The 17520-nt window shown below is 45.4% G+C and overlaps 1 protein-coding gene across 1 annotated transcript; it reads left to right on the top strand.

Annotated features, from left to right (window-relative positions):
• Positions 1 to 9612: 9612 nt before the first annotated feature.
• Positions 9613 to 17508, top strand: LOC125715969 (G protein-coupled receptor 137Ba-like). Its single transcript, XM_048988148.1, has 7 exons — positions 9613 to 10148; positions 12162 to 12211; positions 12530 to 12752; positions 13064 to 13213; positions 13848 to 13976; positions 15375 to 15493; positions 15814 to 17508. Exons 1-7 carry the CDS (start codon positions 9771 to 9773, stop codon positions 15923 to 15925), a joined length of 1161 nt encoding a protein of 386 aa, XP_048844105.1. The 5' UTR covers positions 9613 to 9770; the 3' UTR covers positions 15926 to 17508.
• The last annotated feature ends 12 nt before the right edge of the window (positions 17509 to 17520 follow it).

Raw genomic sequence — 17520 nt, 5'->3', positions numbered from 1 at the left:
TGAAATAGCTAGGCTGTCCCACAAGGCAAAAAAGGAACGATTTCCGATGTTTAAAATTATTAATGATGATCGATTTTTAATTAAAATTTCGGTTCGTACTCCAGTTTCATGGTTGATCGTACATGTAAGCAGACTGACCTGTAAGTGTTTTAGTCATCAAGGAGGCTGTTACGCAGACAGTAATGAAAAGTTTATTTCGCTTTCTCACCTTATGCATGTATGGCTTATGCGTTTATTAACGCGAAACTTTCATCACGTGATGACAGAAATGGGTCAACATGCAGTTAAAAAGTCAATGATCCCTAAATCCATATAAACATAACAACTGACAAACTATAAAAGTGTCTTCATGAATGAACAACTCTTTAAAGGTCAGTATGCACACATGGGACATTTTTTTTTTGCCTCGAGACACAGCTGAAGGGGGTTGAAGGGGCAAAGGCACAAATTAACCCTCCAACTTACCCTCCCCCCCCCCCTTAATTTTGACCCGAGAGCTGTAATTTCTGCCCTGTCCAAAGGAAGTTCTCACAGAGCAGTCTTCCGCATTATGAAACTTTGCGAACGATCACGCAGGAAGGCTATATATTTCTATAAAGCACACAAACCCAGCGCCTCTTTGGCGCCCCGTCCTCCTGTGACAGCCGACGTTTCACGGTCCTTCCAGAAGCCCCTGAGATCTCTGGACCTTGTCGTCCAGGAGCACCTTGAGGCGAGCTTTACGCCGTGGGAGTGTGGATTCCGCCCGCCACACATCTGTCACACACACAGGAGCGTCCGCCAGATGGCCAGTGAGCGTACATACTCTTTGATGCTCCTTCCATGTTACTTTATTCGCTCAGATCTCACAGGACTCACATTTGATCAAACAAACCATTTTTAATTTTGTCAAGGAAGGGCCCTACAGGTCATTTTTAAATTAAGATAGTATGGCCCTTTGCACACCTTGTCGTTAATCTTTTACTTCATGCAATTAAAACACTGAGTTTTCTACAAAACTCCTTAGAAAGGACTAGTCGTTGTACCTGAAATACTAAATACTGATAGACATTGCTGGTCAACCCAATTCAACACAAAGGCGACCGCCTAAGATACCATCTTTGAGGGGGTGCATCTTTGAGGGGGTGCAACTTTGAGGGGGTGCCTCATGGACCTTGACCGGTACTGCTGATACACTTAGGGAAATTCTTGCACAAGCTCATAAATGAGATAAAGCCACATTTCTACTTTAAATACCCTTAAAAATGTTTGTATAATTCTTCAGTATAATCCTTGCCCACCATTAAGAATTTTCCCGTGAACAATTATGAGTTTACCAGTGACTCATAATTAATAAGCATACACTTCACTGAGAAGCAGCATTTGAATATTTATCTTACCTACTTTATTATTAGACTCAGAGATGCAACCCGAGCCCCAAGTGATTTTATCGCTATGATCGGAATCTTCACTCTTCACGCCGAACACCATCCACCCTGTCATTGTCTTTCTTTCAGAAGCACCACGGATTTATAGCGAGGTGAGCAACACAACAAAGTTACAGAGGAAAAACAGGCACATTCCAGTGTTGCCCATTTATCTGGCCCGCGAGCTCCAGTGCTCACTCGAAAGAAATGATGCAGCTGCTTAGGAACATTCATCAGAACTGCAACTAACGGCACTGCGTGAACTCGGCACATGGTTTATCATATTAAAAATATCCCATCTGATAAGGTAAGGTGATAATCCATTGCATAGTTCCCTACTTACCCTTTTATTTGGTTGCTATTATTTTACGTGAGGATACCACCGTTCAATTCACAGCAGTCATTGTTATAAAATGGGTAATTTTAGGAATTCCAATGGAAATCACGCCCTGATACACCCAGCACAGCCCAAAGGGGGCTACCCCCTGGAGCAGGATCAAAGTGACAAGATGGTGTTGATGGGAAGGTCCTGTAATCTTCTAGCCAGTCTCTGAATGCTGGCTGGCTTTTAATCTTTGTCCCTTAGTCTTTCACCAAAGAAGAAACACAACCCCCCCCCCCCCCCCCCCCCCCCCCCCCGCCCCCCGGACATGCACGTCCCACACTGACAAAATGTCTTGGAGAATGCATCCCATATGACCCAAAATCATGCTGAAAGTTGCAGCATTTGCACTTTACGTCCTTGGAAACAAAGGATATTGTTTCAGAGAACTAACATCTTAGCTATGCTTTTATGTACAAATAAACCCATACACTGGATTTTAAGAGTATTGAAATAAAAGCTATTGTTCTACTTTTTTTAACCCAAAATTACAATTAATGAATGACAGAGAAAAAAAAGCACTGTGCTAAGTTAAACAAAGTCTCCTTCAGTCATACGCTGGGCTAGTGAAGAGTCAACTCTTTAAGCAATATACACTTTGAGGGCTTTTTCTGCTACAAAGCACAAGATCTTTGCACTTGTACACAAATTAGAGTAATTCTTAGTTATAGCCTTTTCTGATTAAATGAATCAGATGCTACATTATATGGCCAAAAGTAGCTATTTGAACACCAAGGGCATTAATATGAAGATTGTCTCCTCCTTGCTGCTATAATAACCTTCACTCTTCTAGGAAGTCTTTCTATTAGATGTTGGAACATTGCATGTGGGATCTGCTGCCATTCAGGTTGAGCATTGATGTTGGGTGATCAGCTCCCTCTCTGGTAGTTTGTGTGGCCAAACCTTTGAGACTAAATTTCTCCCACAAGTTTCCACATCACAGTGACCAGAAAAGATATTTGGCAAACTGACTTGTTGGAAAGATGGCGTCCTGTTATGGTACCAAATTGGATACCACTAACCTCTTCTGTACCACCCATTCTGCTTGTCAGTGTTTGTTTTTGTGCTTCACTGTGTTCTTAATTATACGCTTGTATTAGCAATGGGTGTGTCTTGATTAGCCAATTCCTTTGGCCAAATTATTTTACCAATCACCTCTCCAATAAGCCAGTTTTCCACATCAGTTCTGTCCTCTGTTCACTCTCTTATAACCTAATGTATGTTGTTTTGTAATCACGTAAATATGCACATAAAACCCGGATGACATATTTTTAAAAGGAGCAGTTTTTTACTGATGTAAACCTACAGCATGTTTAAATATGTGTTTTTAACCAATATGAGGTAGTACAAATGGGCTTTAATATTTTCTACAATTTTTAGAATTTTAAAATTAATTTGAATAAATAACATATATTCAGTTTCCAGTGCTTTGTGTGTCTGTGTGCACGTGTGTATGTGTGTGTGTGAGATGTGCGCGCATGTGTGTGTGTGTGTGTGTTGTTTTGAGTGCTCTTAATGTTCTCCCTCCTCTTTAGATAAAGATTACATTTTTCACGTTTCTCATTCCTAAGAATATGTAGAATAAGAGTATGATACATTAAATGTAACATTTCATTCTAATTAGAAGGGTAAAAATGTTTCCTTGCCCTACATCATTCAGTACGTTAGCTTTTTGGTCAAACTGAAGGATTATGGGTACTTTTAACTTAAGTTATGTATTTCTTAAGTCACATATTTCATCTTGTCAGCCGTACGCACTTCAGATCATTAGAAGTGATTAGCTGTGATGAAATTAAACATGTCAATATGATGTCTAGTGGTGAAGGTGCACTTAGGAGGAAGGTCTATAATCTCTCTACCCGACCTAATCATGTGTGTAGGATGAGGATGAAGACGTCTCGCTGTGATCCTGGGCTTGTCACACGTATGGAAATCTGCATGAATTCTAGGTAATATATTCTATCCATGTCATTTTGCTTGTGGGTAATATTTGTGTTCATTGTCATCCTTAAAAGAGAATAATCTTTTTGGGTCTGTTCCTTGTTGACTGGATATATGCATTTTTTTAAATCGGCTTTTTAATTCATTTTAATTTTAATCCCTGGCACGTCTAGGCCCGGTCAAAGGGTGATCTACGATTCTTTTACAAGTCACACAGGCCTTCTTAAAGGAACATAAGACCCGATGTCTTAAAATGTACATACTTACAGCATATATAATTACAGTATATGGCGGACAGTCATTTAGAACATTCTTTCCCTGTTAGTCGAAACATGCAATATTACAATCTACCGCTCCTCAGATAGGGTGCATTTAGTTGGATAATTTGTAGTCACTTTTACCCAAAGCTATGTACACTACAAGACAGGGTCAGCCTGTCCCTGGTGCAGCTGAGGGTTAAATGCCGTGATCCAGGACCAGAGTGCTGTGCATGTTGTGATAGAGAGGCAAACTCCAAGACGACATCTCAGTATTCGCCAGCAGTGAGCAATGCAAACTCAGACCTGTTTAATGTGTTTTTGTCCTGACGGTAAATAAGCATTTGTACCATTACATCACATTATGTGCATTTAGCAGATTCTTTTATCCAAAGGGACGGGAAATTTATAGAGCAGGGTCAGCCAGTGCCTGGAGCAACTGGGGGTTAAGGGCCTCGCTCAGGGGCTCAGTGGTGACATCACTCTGAAATGACCGCTGGATTTAAATCAGCAACATTCAGGCATGATCTCAGGCGTAGAGGTCCGATCCACTGAGCCACACACCACATTGGCCTGGGCAGGGATTAAAAATCACCACGGGACTCTGGGGTTCCCCTCAACCCCACCATGAATTTTGCCAACCGGGGGTGGGGAGGTTTTCTCAAGATACCAGCCAACCCATCAATGACCAGAATGGCAGATGGCCAGTCTAGACCTGAGCCCTGCCATAAAGTGACACACTTTATTTTCTAGAAACATCACAGTTACAGCTAAATCCAGAATGGATCAGTTATCCATTTACTTACAATTGAGGTACAACTCTGCAGGGCCAACTAAAGTGAGATAGATTCCATTATAGCCACTATCGCCATCTAGTGGCTATTACTATTTATGCATCATGTTGAAATCGTTTGACTAGAATAAAATCCCATCTTCCAAATGTTTATCCAGTAGAGGGTCACTGCAAGCCTGGACCCAATCCCAGACAGCTTAAGGAACAAGGCAAGGGCACACTTTGGATGGGATTCCTATCCATCACAGGGCACATACACGCAACATTACACATTACAGGCAATTTAGATTGACGTCTGATGACATCAACTGGAGGGATCCATCGAATCACATGGGAATAAAACAAACATGCGTCTAACCATTACGGGATCGTGGCTGTCAGGGTCACGGCCTCCTTCTCATCAGTCGGTTTGACAAGCAGCATGGCACTCCTCTGCAAGCAATGCTGTTTGTGAGCCATGTCGAAATCCAGTACCCTTTACCCTTTTTACCCATAATTCCCAGACAGGAGAGTTAAACATCTGTGCCTCGCCTGGGAAAGGACAAGCCAGCACCCTGCCTGCCCTTATTTAGAAGAACGACATATGCAAGAGTCTTATTTTTCCAACGTGATAAATGGTCCTTGGCGCCATGCTTCCTTCTGCTCCAAGCCCAGCCTGGCATATTCCAGCTTCCTTTTCATGATTAGCAAGTTAGCCTTTTTAGCAATTAGCATGTTAGCATTTAGCGATTAGCCAGTTAGTGGTTTTGGTATGGGTTGCTACACACCCAGGATTTTCCGGGACCCACCCTGGATTTTGGTTGTCTGTCCTGAAAAAAATTAATTTCATTCCAGAACAAGGAATGTCCCTATCAATATCCCTATCAATAAACCTTTGGAACGGCATGGCTATGTGTAATATTTCTGGTCAATGATTGGGATTTTAAAGAACTGAGGTGGCAGCCCGTTAGCGAGTTAGCGAGCTGCTCAACAATCACCTATGAAACCCTCATTTACCAAGATCCTCAGGAATGCCATAAATAAACTTCAGATAATTCAATTTCCATCCCATTACTATAATCACATATCTGGTAGAGAGTTGTGTTAAGTTATATCAAGTCAAGCAAAAACTTTATAACCATCTCAACCATGAATAGTACACATCTAAATTAAGTCAAGTTCCTCCTGAACCCAGATTGCAACATTCAAGCCTGGAGCCTATCCCTAGAATCACCAGGGACAAGGTGGGGGGGGGGGGGGGGGGTTCTCACAGTCAGAGATTCTTCATACCAACTGCTCTTTGCCTGTTTAACATCCCAATCAGCTGTCTGTGACCTATTTATACATTCTTGCAGCATTACTTTATGTCTTTTTGCACAGACTCTGTTGTAAGCCTGAATATAAAGATATAAATATGTCCAATTTATAAATAATGTATGTCCATAAAATTCATAATGCCCAATATTTAGTGCGGGGCGGTACAATGTAACATTTATCTGTCATATACCATTTTATGATTACAAATAACATTGTAACAAAATATTGTAATTGTATGTATGTATATGTCTGTTCTGAACTGTTAATATTTCTTTTTTAGTGTGCATTTATATTATTTTATCCATTTTATACCTCTTCCCTTACTGTAACTGTTTTTTATCCTCTCTATATCTGTCAACCTGCTGCTGGACCAAACAAATTTCACCCCCAAGCAGATTAATAAAGTCAAGTCGTCAAGTGTAAGTGTAAGTCTAAGGAGGCAACCTGGATTTGATACCAGTCCATCACAGGGCACAGACTTACACACAATGTCACATGCAAGGGTCATTCATATGCAACAAATCACTTGGACCTGGTTCTGAACCTCATAAGGATTCTGGTATAGCATGTGGACCTCATAAGGACGCTGGTATAGCATGTGGACCTCATAAGGACGCTGGCATAGCATGTGGACCTCATAAGGATGCTGGTATAGCATGTGGACCTCATAAGCATGCTGGTATAGCATGTGGACCTCATAAGGATGTTGGTATAGCATGTGGACCTCATAAGGATGCTGGTATAGCATGTGAACCTCATAAGGACGCTGGCATAGCATGTGGACCTCATAAGGATGTTGGTATAGCATGTGGACCTCATAAGGATGCTGGTATAGCATGTGGACCTCATAAGGACGCTGGTATAGCATGTGAACCTCATAAGCATGCTGGTATAGCATCTGGACCTCATAAGGATGCTGGTATAGCATGTGGACCTCATAAGGATGCTGGTATAGCATCTGGACCTCATAAGGATGCTGGTATAGCATGTGGACCTCATAAGGATGCTGGTATAGCATGTGGACCTCATAAGCATGCTGGTACAGCATGTGGACCTCATAAGGATGCTGGTATAGCATGTGGACCTCATAAGGATGCTGGTATAGCATCTGGACCTCATAAGGATGCTGGTATAGCATGTGGACCTCATAAGGATGCTGGTATAGCATGTGGACCTCATAAGGATGCTGGTATAGCATGTGAACCTCATAAGCATGCTGGTATAGCATGTGGACCTCATAAGGATGCTGGTATAGCATCTGGACCTCATAAGGATGCTGGTATAGCATGTGAACCTCATAAGGATGCTGGTATAGCATCTGGACCTCATAAGGATGCTGGTATAGCATGTGGACCTCATAAGGATGCTGGTATAGCATGTGGACCTCATAAGGATGCTGGTATAGCATGTGAACCTCATAAGCATGCTGGTATAGCATCTGGACCTCATAAGGATGCTGGTATAGCATGTGGACCTCATAAGGATGCTGGTATAGCATCTGGACCTCATAAGGATGCTGGTATAGCATCTGAACCTCATAAGCATGCTGGTATAGCATCTGAACCTCATAAGGATGCTGGTATAGCATGTGGACCTCATAAGGATGCTGGTATAGCATGTGGACCTCATAAGGACGCTGGTATAGCATGTGGACCCCATGAGGACGCTGGTATAGCATCTGGACCTCATAAGCATGCTGGTATAGCATCTGGACCTCATAAGCATGCTGGTATAGCATCTGGACCTCATAAGCATGCTGGTATAGCATCTGGACCTCATAAGAATGCTGGTATAGCTAAACGATATTCACTCAAATGGAGGGAGAACATGCAACCTCCACATACATGGCCAGGAGTTAAAATCCCACCCACAACCCACAGCATCAAATTCTGTTTATCTCAGAGCAGAGTACTGTGAAGAAATCAGACAGAAATATTCTTCAGTATGCAAATCTTTCCAGGTTTGTACATCCACAGCAGCAGAAGGCAGCGTCTGCGTGACGTCAGCGACCCTGCAGATGGTTGGTTCCGCTCTGTGATTTACGGTCCCCTGCACCCAGATCTGCTCTCCGGGGCTCCCTCCATGACACCCTAGTGCAGCACACACATAAACCTCAGCGTGGGAATCCTCTGAGAGCCAAGAGCCCTCTGAAACATGACAAAAGCCAAGGAAATGCCTGCTTCAGTGGTTTTCTGTAATGACAAGTGCTGATCGGTGACCCCCTCCCCACCCAACATTGATGCATTAAATGCATCATAAAGAAATACCAGCAGTCTCTCAGTGGGAGGCGTCTGCGTAACTGCATTTAGCGTACGTTGTCTGCCATCGAAAAACAGCATGATGCAGCCTCAAGCGAGCGGTCTTTGTTATGCTAAATGTTAATGATTTAGTTTTAAAAAGCAACGCGAAGGGACCAAGTTATACTATTTACAAACTGGGCAGCATGAATGACAGGTATGTGTGCCTCAGGATTTCTTGATTAGCCAGATAATTTGTCAGATTAAAGGTAGTCTGGGCTAAATCTAAATGAAAAGATGAAGTCCATTTAAATCGGGGTACCTTAAATCCGGCGAGTTTCCGGCTTAGCAAACAATCCGGTTTAGGGATATAGGCCACCGTGCTAGAACTGCTGAATTATTATTAGTCCCTAAAACCCTTAATCACTAAATTAGAACAATTATTAGAGGCAATTATTAGGGTGCAGGAAACAAATGACTGGTGGGTTCAACACCTTCTCGCGGATGTAGACAGGGCTGTATGATGATTGGGTGAGCAGGCCGGCATGCCCACACCACAGAATGCGGTCTCATTGTTTAAAGCGTCATAATAAAGTTCAAGGCCTGAATTGGTGACTAGGAAGGAAAAGTGAAGGGGAAGGTTTTGAAGATCCAGTGCTTCGGTCATGCAAGCTATGAAAGTTACACGGGGGGGGGGATTTACATTTTTATTATTATTCGTTACAATGTACAACATACAACATGACCCTCAGCAGGAGAAATGGTCTGAAGATGGATGGATGGATGGATGAATTAATGGATGGATGACAGTGTAGATGTTAACGGGAGAATAGTGACAGTGCCGCACTGTGCTCGCGATCAGCCCGAAAAGCGGGCAGAAAGCGATACGTCTGGTACTCGGGGCACCGTGGTCCAGCCCCGCGGACAGACCCTCCTCCCCTGACAGAAGCCCCATTATTCCCTGTCGATTGCCAGCTGTGGGCTCAGGGCTCTCTCAGGAAGACAGGAATGGCAGCAGAGGGTTAAAGGAACCGTACAGCAGGCGGAGGAGGACCGTGCGGGGTGGGGGGGGGGGGGGCGGGACCGGCTCTTCCTGCCAGGCACTGCGAGTGGAGAGCGGCGGACGGCGAGCGGGGCGGCCTCAGGCTCTCAGCTGCAGCAGGAAGTGAGCTTGTTTTCATTTTTGCTGCGAGCCCCCCCCCCCTCCCTCCCTGCCTCCCTCCCCTCGCTCTGCTTCCTCACTCGCTTGCTCACTCGCTCACCCAGCCCCCCTCCCTCCCTCTAGTTCTCCGCCTCCCACTCCCTTCCTCTCTCTTCCCCTCTCTCGCTCTCGGGCTGCGATGGAGAGGAGTCCGGTTCTCTCGGGCTGGCGCCTCTGACAGGAGCTCGGCCAGCGCACACCGGCAGGATCCTGGGGGGGGCCGGGGGTGGGGGCGCCCCCCGAAGCTAAGGAGGCTGATGGAGGCGCTGGCGAGGGCTGGGGAGCCGGCGGCCAACGAGTCGCTGCCCCCGCCCACCCTGAGCCCGGCCGTGCCCCCCTACGTGAAGCTGGGCCTCACTGTGGCCTATACCGTCTTCTACTCGCTGCTGTTTGCCTTCATCTACGTGCAGCTCTGGCTGGTGCTGCGATACCGGCACAAGCGCTTCAGCTACCAGACAGTGTTTCTCTTCCTCTGCCTGCTGTGGGCTGCCCTGCGCGCTGTCCTCTTCTCCTTCTACTTCAGGAGCTTCGTGACGGCCAACGCTCTGGGACCCTTCGCGTTCTGGCTGCTCTACTGCTGCCCCGTTTGCCTGCAGTTCTTCACCCTCAGCCTGATGAACCTCTATTTTGCTCAGGTGGGTCCGGCCGGACACACACACACAGACACACACACTCACACGGTGCGCGGGGGTACTAGGCACTCTGACTGTCCTCATTATGGCTTGGGGCACCTTCCAAACGTGCCACCCTTTGCAGAACATTCCGGGCGTGCTAGATGTGAACTGTGTGCACCATTGAGAATTATGTATGTATATTAGCCCCTAGGGAGCGTCCCCCAACATGACAGGAACAGCCCCTATAAAGCATCCCCCAACATGACAGGGACAGCCTCTAGGGAGCGTCCCCCAATGTGACGGGAACAGCCCCTAGGGAGCGCCAACGTGGTGGGAATGGCCCCTAAAGCATGGGGAGCATTGCCCAATGCGGCCGGAACGGCCCCTAGGGAGCATGGTGGGATACGCTGCATGGGTCCTGAAGGCCGCCCACCACATTCACAGAGTGGCCTTCAGGGGCTGATGGACTGCTGACATCAGCACACTGACCGGCACGCCGGGATGACTGATCCACGGGAAAATGAGCTTAGCTCAGGCTGGGGGGGGTGAGGACCAGACTTACTGAGCAATCGAAATATGCAGGTGACAACCTTCGTCTTACTAAGAGATAATTAACTGTCATGACTCAGCAATTTTTCATACTAAGGACTTGTTAACCTAAATAAAGAAAATGGAACCGGTTTCTTAAACGTAGATTCCATATTATTGTATGTCAGTACGTGGTGGTTTAGTGCAACTGGAAGAAGGTCTAATTACAGCACAGGATTTTTAAACATTAAGGTTTATTATTTTTTTTGTAACTCCAAGATATATTAGACACAAACAGATACAACAAGTGTTTCATTTTTATGGAACCAAAATAAATTAGTTTCACCCTCAGAGGTGGCAGATGGCTGAATGTTCAAACACCTGTCAGTCACATGAGTGCACAAAGGCCTGACCTGAAATAGACGCAGGAAACACCTTCAAGGTTTAACACCCTGCACTGCACTCATCGTGCTCCTCAGAACCTTACAAAAAAACGTAACATGTTGCCTTTGGTGGAAGTTACGGCCCATTCGTCAAACCAAGCCGCCGAAAACTGTTTAGAAAAGACAGGACACGATTATCCCAGCAGGAAATGCCTGGATACCCTGGTATGGAGGACGGGAGATTTGGAAAAACCGGGAAATGATGGTTTTTAACTATTCCCACATGATTTAATTTATTGCCTTTGTAAACAAAACTATGAGCTTGTCATTAATACAGGACCATCAGTGAACTGGAGACAAAGAATAAATCATAATGTACCTTTCAGGCTCACGCTTGTGTCACAGAATCAAAAGCTGGGCTAATTTAAGTATGTAACTGTTTTAAATTCTCTTCTTCTCATATCTGATTTATCTTCTGACTGCAGTTGTTTCCCATGACACCCCCAACCAGTCATGCGACGCCACTGTCACAACCATTTAAGCCTGTATATTCATCTTCGAACTGCTTATTCCTGTTGGGGTCATGGGGGTCATTTAAACCCCCATAAAAAACAGTAATGCATAACATGTGCCAGCAGGAAGTGGTGGCGTAAAGGGGGGGGGGGGGGAGGTCAGGATGATTCCAAGGGCCTCTGAGTGACAGGGGCCCCAAAATATTTGGAACTGGGTTGGTGGCCCAATATAATATGTTTTCATGGGGCCCAGAATCTCTTGCGGCACCCATGCAAGCTGTAATTTTGGTACATGTATTTGAGTAAGAAATGTATTTTTTATAAGTATTTTTTTTTATCTAGAATAAATGTATGTTAGTTGAAGGTTGGATTTCTCATTTTTTTCAGTGTGAAATTAAGGTATTTGACCGTAAAACATATTTTTCTTTATTTACTCATTTTTACCAAGGGTGCCAATAATTCTTGAGGGTACTTTTAGCTTCAGTAAATACCCTGAGTAATAGGAAGAACAGCTACCATGATTCTCTGTGCAGCTTTCAAATGACTGTAAAAAAATTGGAGCACATTTAGAGACGTGTTTGTAGTAAAATAGCCTTTCCTCTCTCAAACAGGTTGTTTTTAAAGCAAAATCTAAGTATTCACCAGAACTGCTCAAGTACAGGTAAACCGTCGTCATTCTCACCAACCTCAGGTCTAAAGATGCCTATTTGCAGATCCCCATCAGATACGTAACAGTTCTGAGGTCAAATAAATGCATGGTGTCAGGTAACTTTTTGCCATTACATGAGAACCTTTCAAACATTTACCTGAGCATGAAATATTAATGCTGTGAACGAGCGGCAAAGGCTTGTGCAGCAATCCAGGGGCTCCAGACTAGTGTAGCGGAGAAGCCAGCAAGGCAGTCTAGACTTTTACTAAAAATGTGACCTGAAATCTGCCACAAACCCGCAGTACTCTGAGCGCTGTCTGTTCCTCCCAGGTTCCCTCTGTACCTGGTTTTCTTAGGCATCAGTCTGGTGTTCCTGGTGGTGAACCTTACGTGCGCCCTGCTGGTGAAGATGACCAGCGCGGAGGTGAAGACCATCGTGTTGGTGCGGGTGGCCATCAACGACAGCCTCTTCGTGCTTTGTGCCATCTCTCTCTCCCTGTGCCTCTACAAAATTGCTAAGATGTCCTTGGCTAACATCTACTTGGAGTCTAAGGTGACCGTTAAACCTACTGAGGAATAGTATTGCAGTGGGAAGTACCAGTCCTTACAGACAGTAGACCAAAGGTAACTCCTATGATAAAGTACAACAGTAAAACAATCAAAACATAGATGGCAGTAAATCTTGTAGCCCACGAAGACTGGAATGTCCCACATTTTCACTTCTATAATTGGCTGGAGTGAGTGGTGGTTAAGTGGAAGTTAATTTACTTTCACTTTCGATATTTAAATGGTTAGTTGCCTTTCAATTAGGGAACTGCCAGTTATGTCTAGAGCTTGTGGACTGAGGTTAAAACGTACCTGCAGGGGACGTCAGTGTGCCAGGTGACAGTCATCGGGGTCACAGTCATTCTCCTGTACGCATCACGAGCCTGCTACAACCTGGTGGTCCTGGCTCTCACCAACATCAAAACCATCAACTCCTTCGATTATGATTGGTACAACGTGTCCGACCAGGTAAATGAATCAATCATTTCCAATATATTGACTGTATTTGTTAACATGTTTAATTCCATCCATTCTCAGTAACTGATTATCTAGTTCAGGCTGTAGGTTTTTGGAGCCTTAGGGCTATATACACTTTGTGATGAGACTCCAGGCCAGTGTTTCTCAACTGGGCCCTCAGAGACCACCAGACAGTCCACATTTTTGCTGGTAGGGAGCTGGGAGGGAGTTAAACCGTGGACTGTCTGGGCTCTCCCAGGACCGGGCTGGGGAGCAGTGTGCTAGTCCATCACAAGGCACACAGACACACAAATTCATCTAGAGGCACACAAACGGGAAACGCAGACGTAACGATTCACCTGAGCAGCATCTGGAATGTACAGTATCAGCTTTGACTATCTACTCAGTTACAGTGCATGAGGCGCGACTGTAAACCAAAGGCAAACACAGGCAAGCGCATCCCACACAGAACAAGAGACTGCATATTCATTCACTGACATGGTTTTCCATGCGTCCTGCGTATATGCAACCTTTAATGTTAAATATACCCAAGCATCCAACAACAGTAGGCGTCAGCGCTGAAACCTACAGCTATCCTGTATGAGCTGCATTTCTCTGGCTTTCGGCACGATCCGTCCCCTTACAGGCCGACCTGCAGTCCAGCTTGGGGGATGCGGGCTACATCGTGTTTGGGGTCGTCCTCTTCGTGTGGGAGCTCCTGCCCACCTCCTTGGTCGTCTTCTTCTTCCGAGTGCGCAGGCCGGCACAGGACAGGGTGAGCATGCCTGTCCCAGCCCCAGTGGCGTCGTCGTGGAGGCACTGCGTCCATTTTCTTTATGTCGCTGTTGTTTATGAGGTACGGTACCAGTCAAAAGTTTGGACACGCCAAGCTGCCTACAAAGGAGAGTGATAGAGTGCCTCATCACGTGACCTGGCCACTTGATCTAAACGCATTAGAAACTGATTTGGAGGAGTTTAACCAGTGAGTGAAGGAAAAGCTGCCAATGAGTGCTCAGCATATATGTGGGACCTTCTTTAGGACAGCTGGAAAAGCATCTCAGGAGGCCATCATGAAACTGGCGTAGAGGAGAGAGTAGGGTCATCCAGTCTCTGTGGCAATAAGGGTTAAGGGCCTTGCTCAAGGGCCCAATGGTGGCATCACTTTACAGACCCAGGGATTTGAACCAGCAACCTTCTGAGTCCCAACCCACAGAGCTGCCCCGCTCCAAACAAATTATCATTTAATATTTGGTCAGTACATAATTCCAGTTATATTATTTTATGATTGATAAGTTGTGATGTCTTTTATAATTATCTTTAAATATAGATACAAATATACCTTTCTGTGGGTAGATGTCTGTTGACTGGTACTGAATATTCAAGAACATGGGAAACAATGCTTAGTTCATAACACATTTTGTATGTGGCAACACACAATAGTTGGCTCTCATTCCTCCATCCATTTTCCATAACCACTTATCTACCAGAAGGTTGTAATGCAGTATATATATAGAAAAATCTATCCAACTTCAAAAACCACTCAGTCAATGAGGCTGGAGCCAGTCCCGGGCAGCACAAGGCACAAGGTCACACACTCAACTGCACACCACGGACAATTGAGACAGCGTTCTTGCGGACTGTGATGGGAAGCCCAGAGAAACGGTGAAAACAAGACATTATGTATACACTGGGAGTAGTGGACAGAGAGCTCGGTGCGACCGAGAGCAGCTGAGCCTGCCGGCTCACTGAAGATCATTTTCAGCATCATAGTCCAGGAAAACAGCAGTGAGAAACCACGGCACCCATCTGTTCACACGGCCCCCCTCCCCCCCAAGGATTGGTGAGGCCGTGTGGCTGACTCCGTGCCAGGAGCTGCTCTCTGGTCCGGGGGGGGGGGGGGGGGGTCAGCGAGGGTGGCCGCTGTGCACGCCAGCTGCTCCATATTTTTTATTTTTCTCAGATGGAGACTTGGGGGATTATGGGAAGAACTGGCGAGCATAGTCTGACATGCTATAAACCGTAGGTCAGACATTCATGACCACATCACACACATTAAGAGAAAATGATTTCCCAGTAAAAGATGATGAAACGTTCCTGCAGATGGGTAACAGGGAGCTGGGGACCCGCTGCAGCGCTGTCTTGAGGCTATAATAAGCGCTGACTGTCTTTCCAGAGCGGCTCCGGAATCCCTGGACACGTCTTCTCCAGAGGTTACTTCTTCGACAACCCCCGGCGCTACGACAGTGATGACGACTTGGCGTGGAGCATCATCCCCCAGGGCGTTCAGGCTGGGTAAGCAGCCGACGCTCCACGCAGTACCACCGGCGCAGCGCTAAGTGGTGGTGGTGGGTTACCAAGGAAACAGGCTCAGACCAAACTCTATGAGGCTTCTGGGAAATTGCCCGATTGGACTGGAAGGGATGGAAGGGATGACTCACAACGGGCCGAGCAGATTTGTTTCCAGACAACGCTGCATTCATGCACTCAAACAAAAGGCGTTGTCAGTGGCTAAATAAGACACGCTAGCAGACGACTGTGTCCGTTTCGTCAGTGTATTTGTTTGTTAGGATGGTGCTACTTCCTCTGGGCTCATGACCCACTTCCTGTTGCAGTTTGGCCACCGACTGCTACGACTGGGGCAGCCAGAGCAGCGGCTTTGTTGCCTACATCGGAGCAGAGGACCCCCACCTGGGCACAACTTCAGGGGAGCTGCATCCTTACTGATGCCTCCCCATGTCCTCTGGACATCTCCACCAGCACTCCCAGATCATAAGCTTGGCATACAGGCGCTGTAGACCCGAAACCGCAGCCTTACGCATTCATACTTTTGTGTTGTTTCTTGCAACGGTATGCTGTTGGTGTACTTGAATCTGACAATGCGCTGGATCGAATCTGCTGCAAGTTAGCTGCAGGCTGTCGGTGGGGATGGTGAGAAAATTCCCAGAGATTCCATCTCTGAGCATGTGGGGGCGCTCTCACCATCCTGTGTAAACTCCCATGGCAGGACAACTCTTGGCCAGGTTATACTCAAAGCTTGCTTAGGATTTGTTTAGTTAGAGAGACAGGCAAAAGGCTCCAGTTCCATGAAGTATGTACTGGCACAGTGACTCAGATAGCACAACCGACATCAATAGCGCCGTTTCAGCCAATGGTAAATCAGAAAGTAGTCAACTGTCTTAAGAGAGACACCACACCTGCCCTGAGTAGACCAGCTGCCAGATTAAAGCATCTGCATTATCTTCTTAAGTCGCTTCAATAAATACCCTAGCTGTATAAATGGGTTAAGTATAAGCTACATTAGTTATCCTGATTAATACATCTGTTACTCATTTAATCGTGCGACACATTTTAAGCTGCACTCTGACGTAAAGGTATTTGATCCAGTCGAGATGGCTGACGGTGGTGTCCTGACATCCCACGTCTGGTTACTTTTCAAGTTGCCTTTTATTTCGGCCTAAGCAACGAATCAAAACGAGCTGCGCTAAAATGACGATGGTAAAAAAAAAAAAAAAACTTTGGAAAACTTTTATAAAATTAAGCCACGGGTTAGTTTTGTACAAAAATTACCCTTCGATAAAAGTCGCAGGGTTCAACATATTTTGTTTTTCGGAGAACGATTCTTAAATAACTTTGATAATACAGATGTTTCCAGACAAGCATGCAGGTGTGATGTTGTGGGAGAACACGCAGTTGGAATTAGCGTTGATACAGCATGCGAGCTCTTAAGCTGGTCGGTTTCCATGGAGAAATGGAAAAGAGGTGGATTTGGATGGAGGGGTTCTGCACGTTGTAATACGCTGTAATACAGGCTCCAGACATTCCTGAGAGTGCAACCAAGGGGGGGTACTGCAACTGTTACCCTCCTACCGCCCTGCACCCCAAAGGGGGGGGGGGGGGGGCATTATAGATACTCATGGAAACAAGCTCATCATGACTTCAAGGACTTGTCATTCTCAGTTGTTTTGCACAATAAGTTTTTATTTAGTTTCATCACTTGAAGCATTCCTCTAACAGACATTTCAATGTCATTTTCTTCCTTTGAATGTTTATCGTTGTGGTAATTATAATTAAAGTTCCTTTTTAGCCAGGCACAATTGCAATTACAGTATGGGGATGAAAGAGTTACTTACAATTTATGATGCTGTTACATTGACTGTGGTGATTGATTTATGAAAAGGTCCATTGTGTTTTTTCTAAGGAGGTCAAAAAAGAATCAGGAAGTGTCACGTTTTCACTTCAGCTTTTTGTATTTCGCATCTTGGTGCATTATTGACGAGAATCATCAATAAAACACACTTTGCAGGAAACCTGTGTGAGGC

This window comes from Brienomyrus brachyistius, chromosome 20 (genome assembly GCF_023856365.1).
Source record: "Brienomyrus brachyistius isolate T26 chromosome 20, BBRACH_0.4, whole genome shotgun sequence".
Taxonomy (NCBI): Eukaryota; Metazoa; Chordata; class Actinopteri; order Osteoglossiformes; family Mormyridae; genus Brienomyrus; species Brienomyrus brachyistius.
The sequence above is the reverse complement of the archived record's forward strand: the minus strand, read 5'-3'. Positions and strand labels throughout refer to the sequence as shown.

Coding starts and splice junctions, on each gene's coding strand:
- LOC125715969 (XM_048988148.1), top strand. CDS start 9,771: ATGGAGGCGCTGGCGAGGGCTGGGGAGCCGGCGGCCAACGAGTCGCTG. Junction 13,214..13,847: donor GGTACAACGTGTCCGACCAG/GTAAATGAATCA, acceptor GTCCCCTTACAG/GCCGACCTGCAGTCCAGCTT. Junction 13,977..15,374: donor GCAGGCCGGCACAGGACAGG/GTGAGCATGCCT, acceptor CTGTCTTTCCAG/AGCGGCTCCGGAATCCCTGG.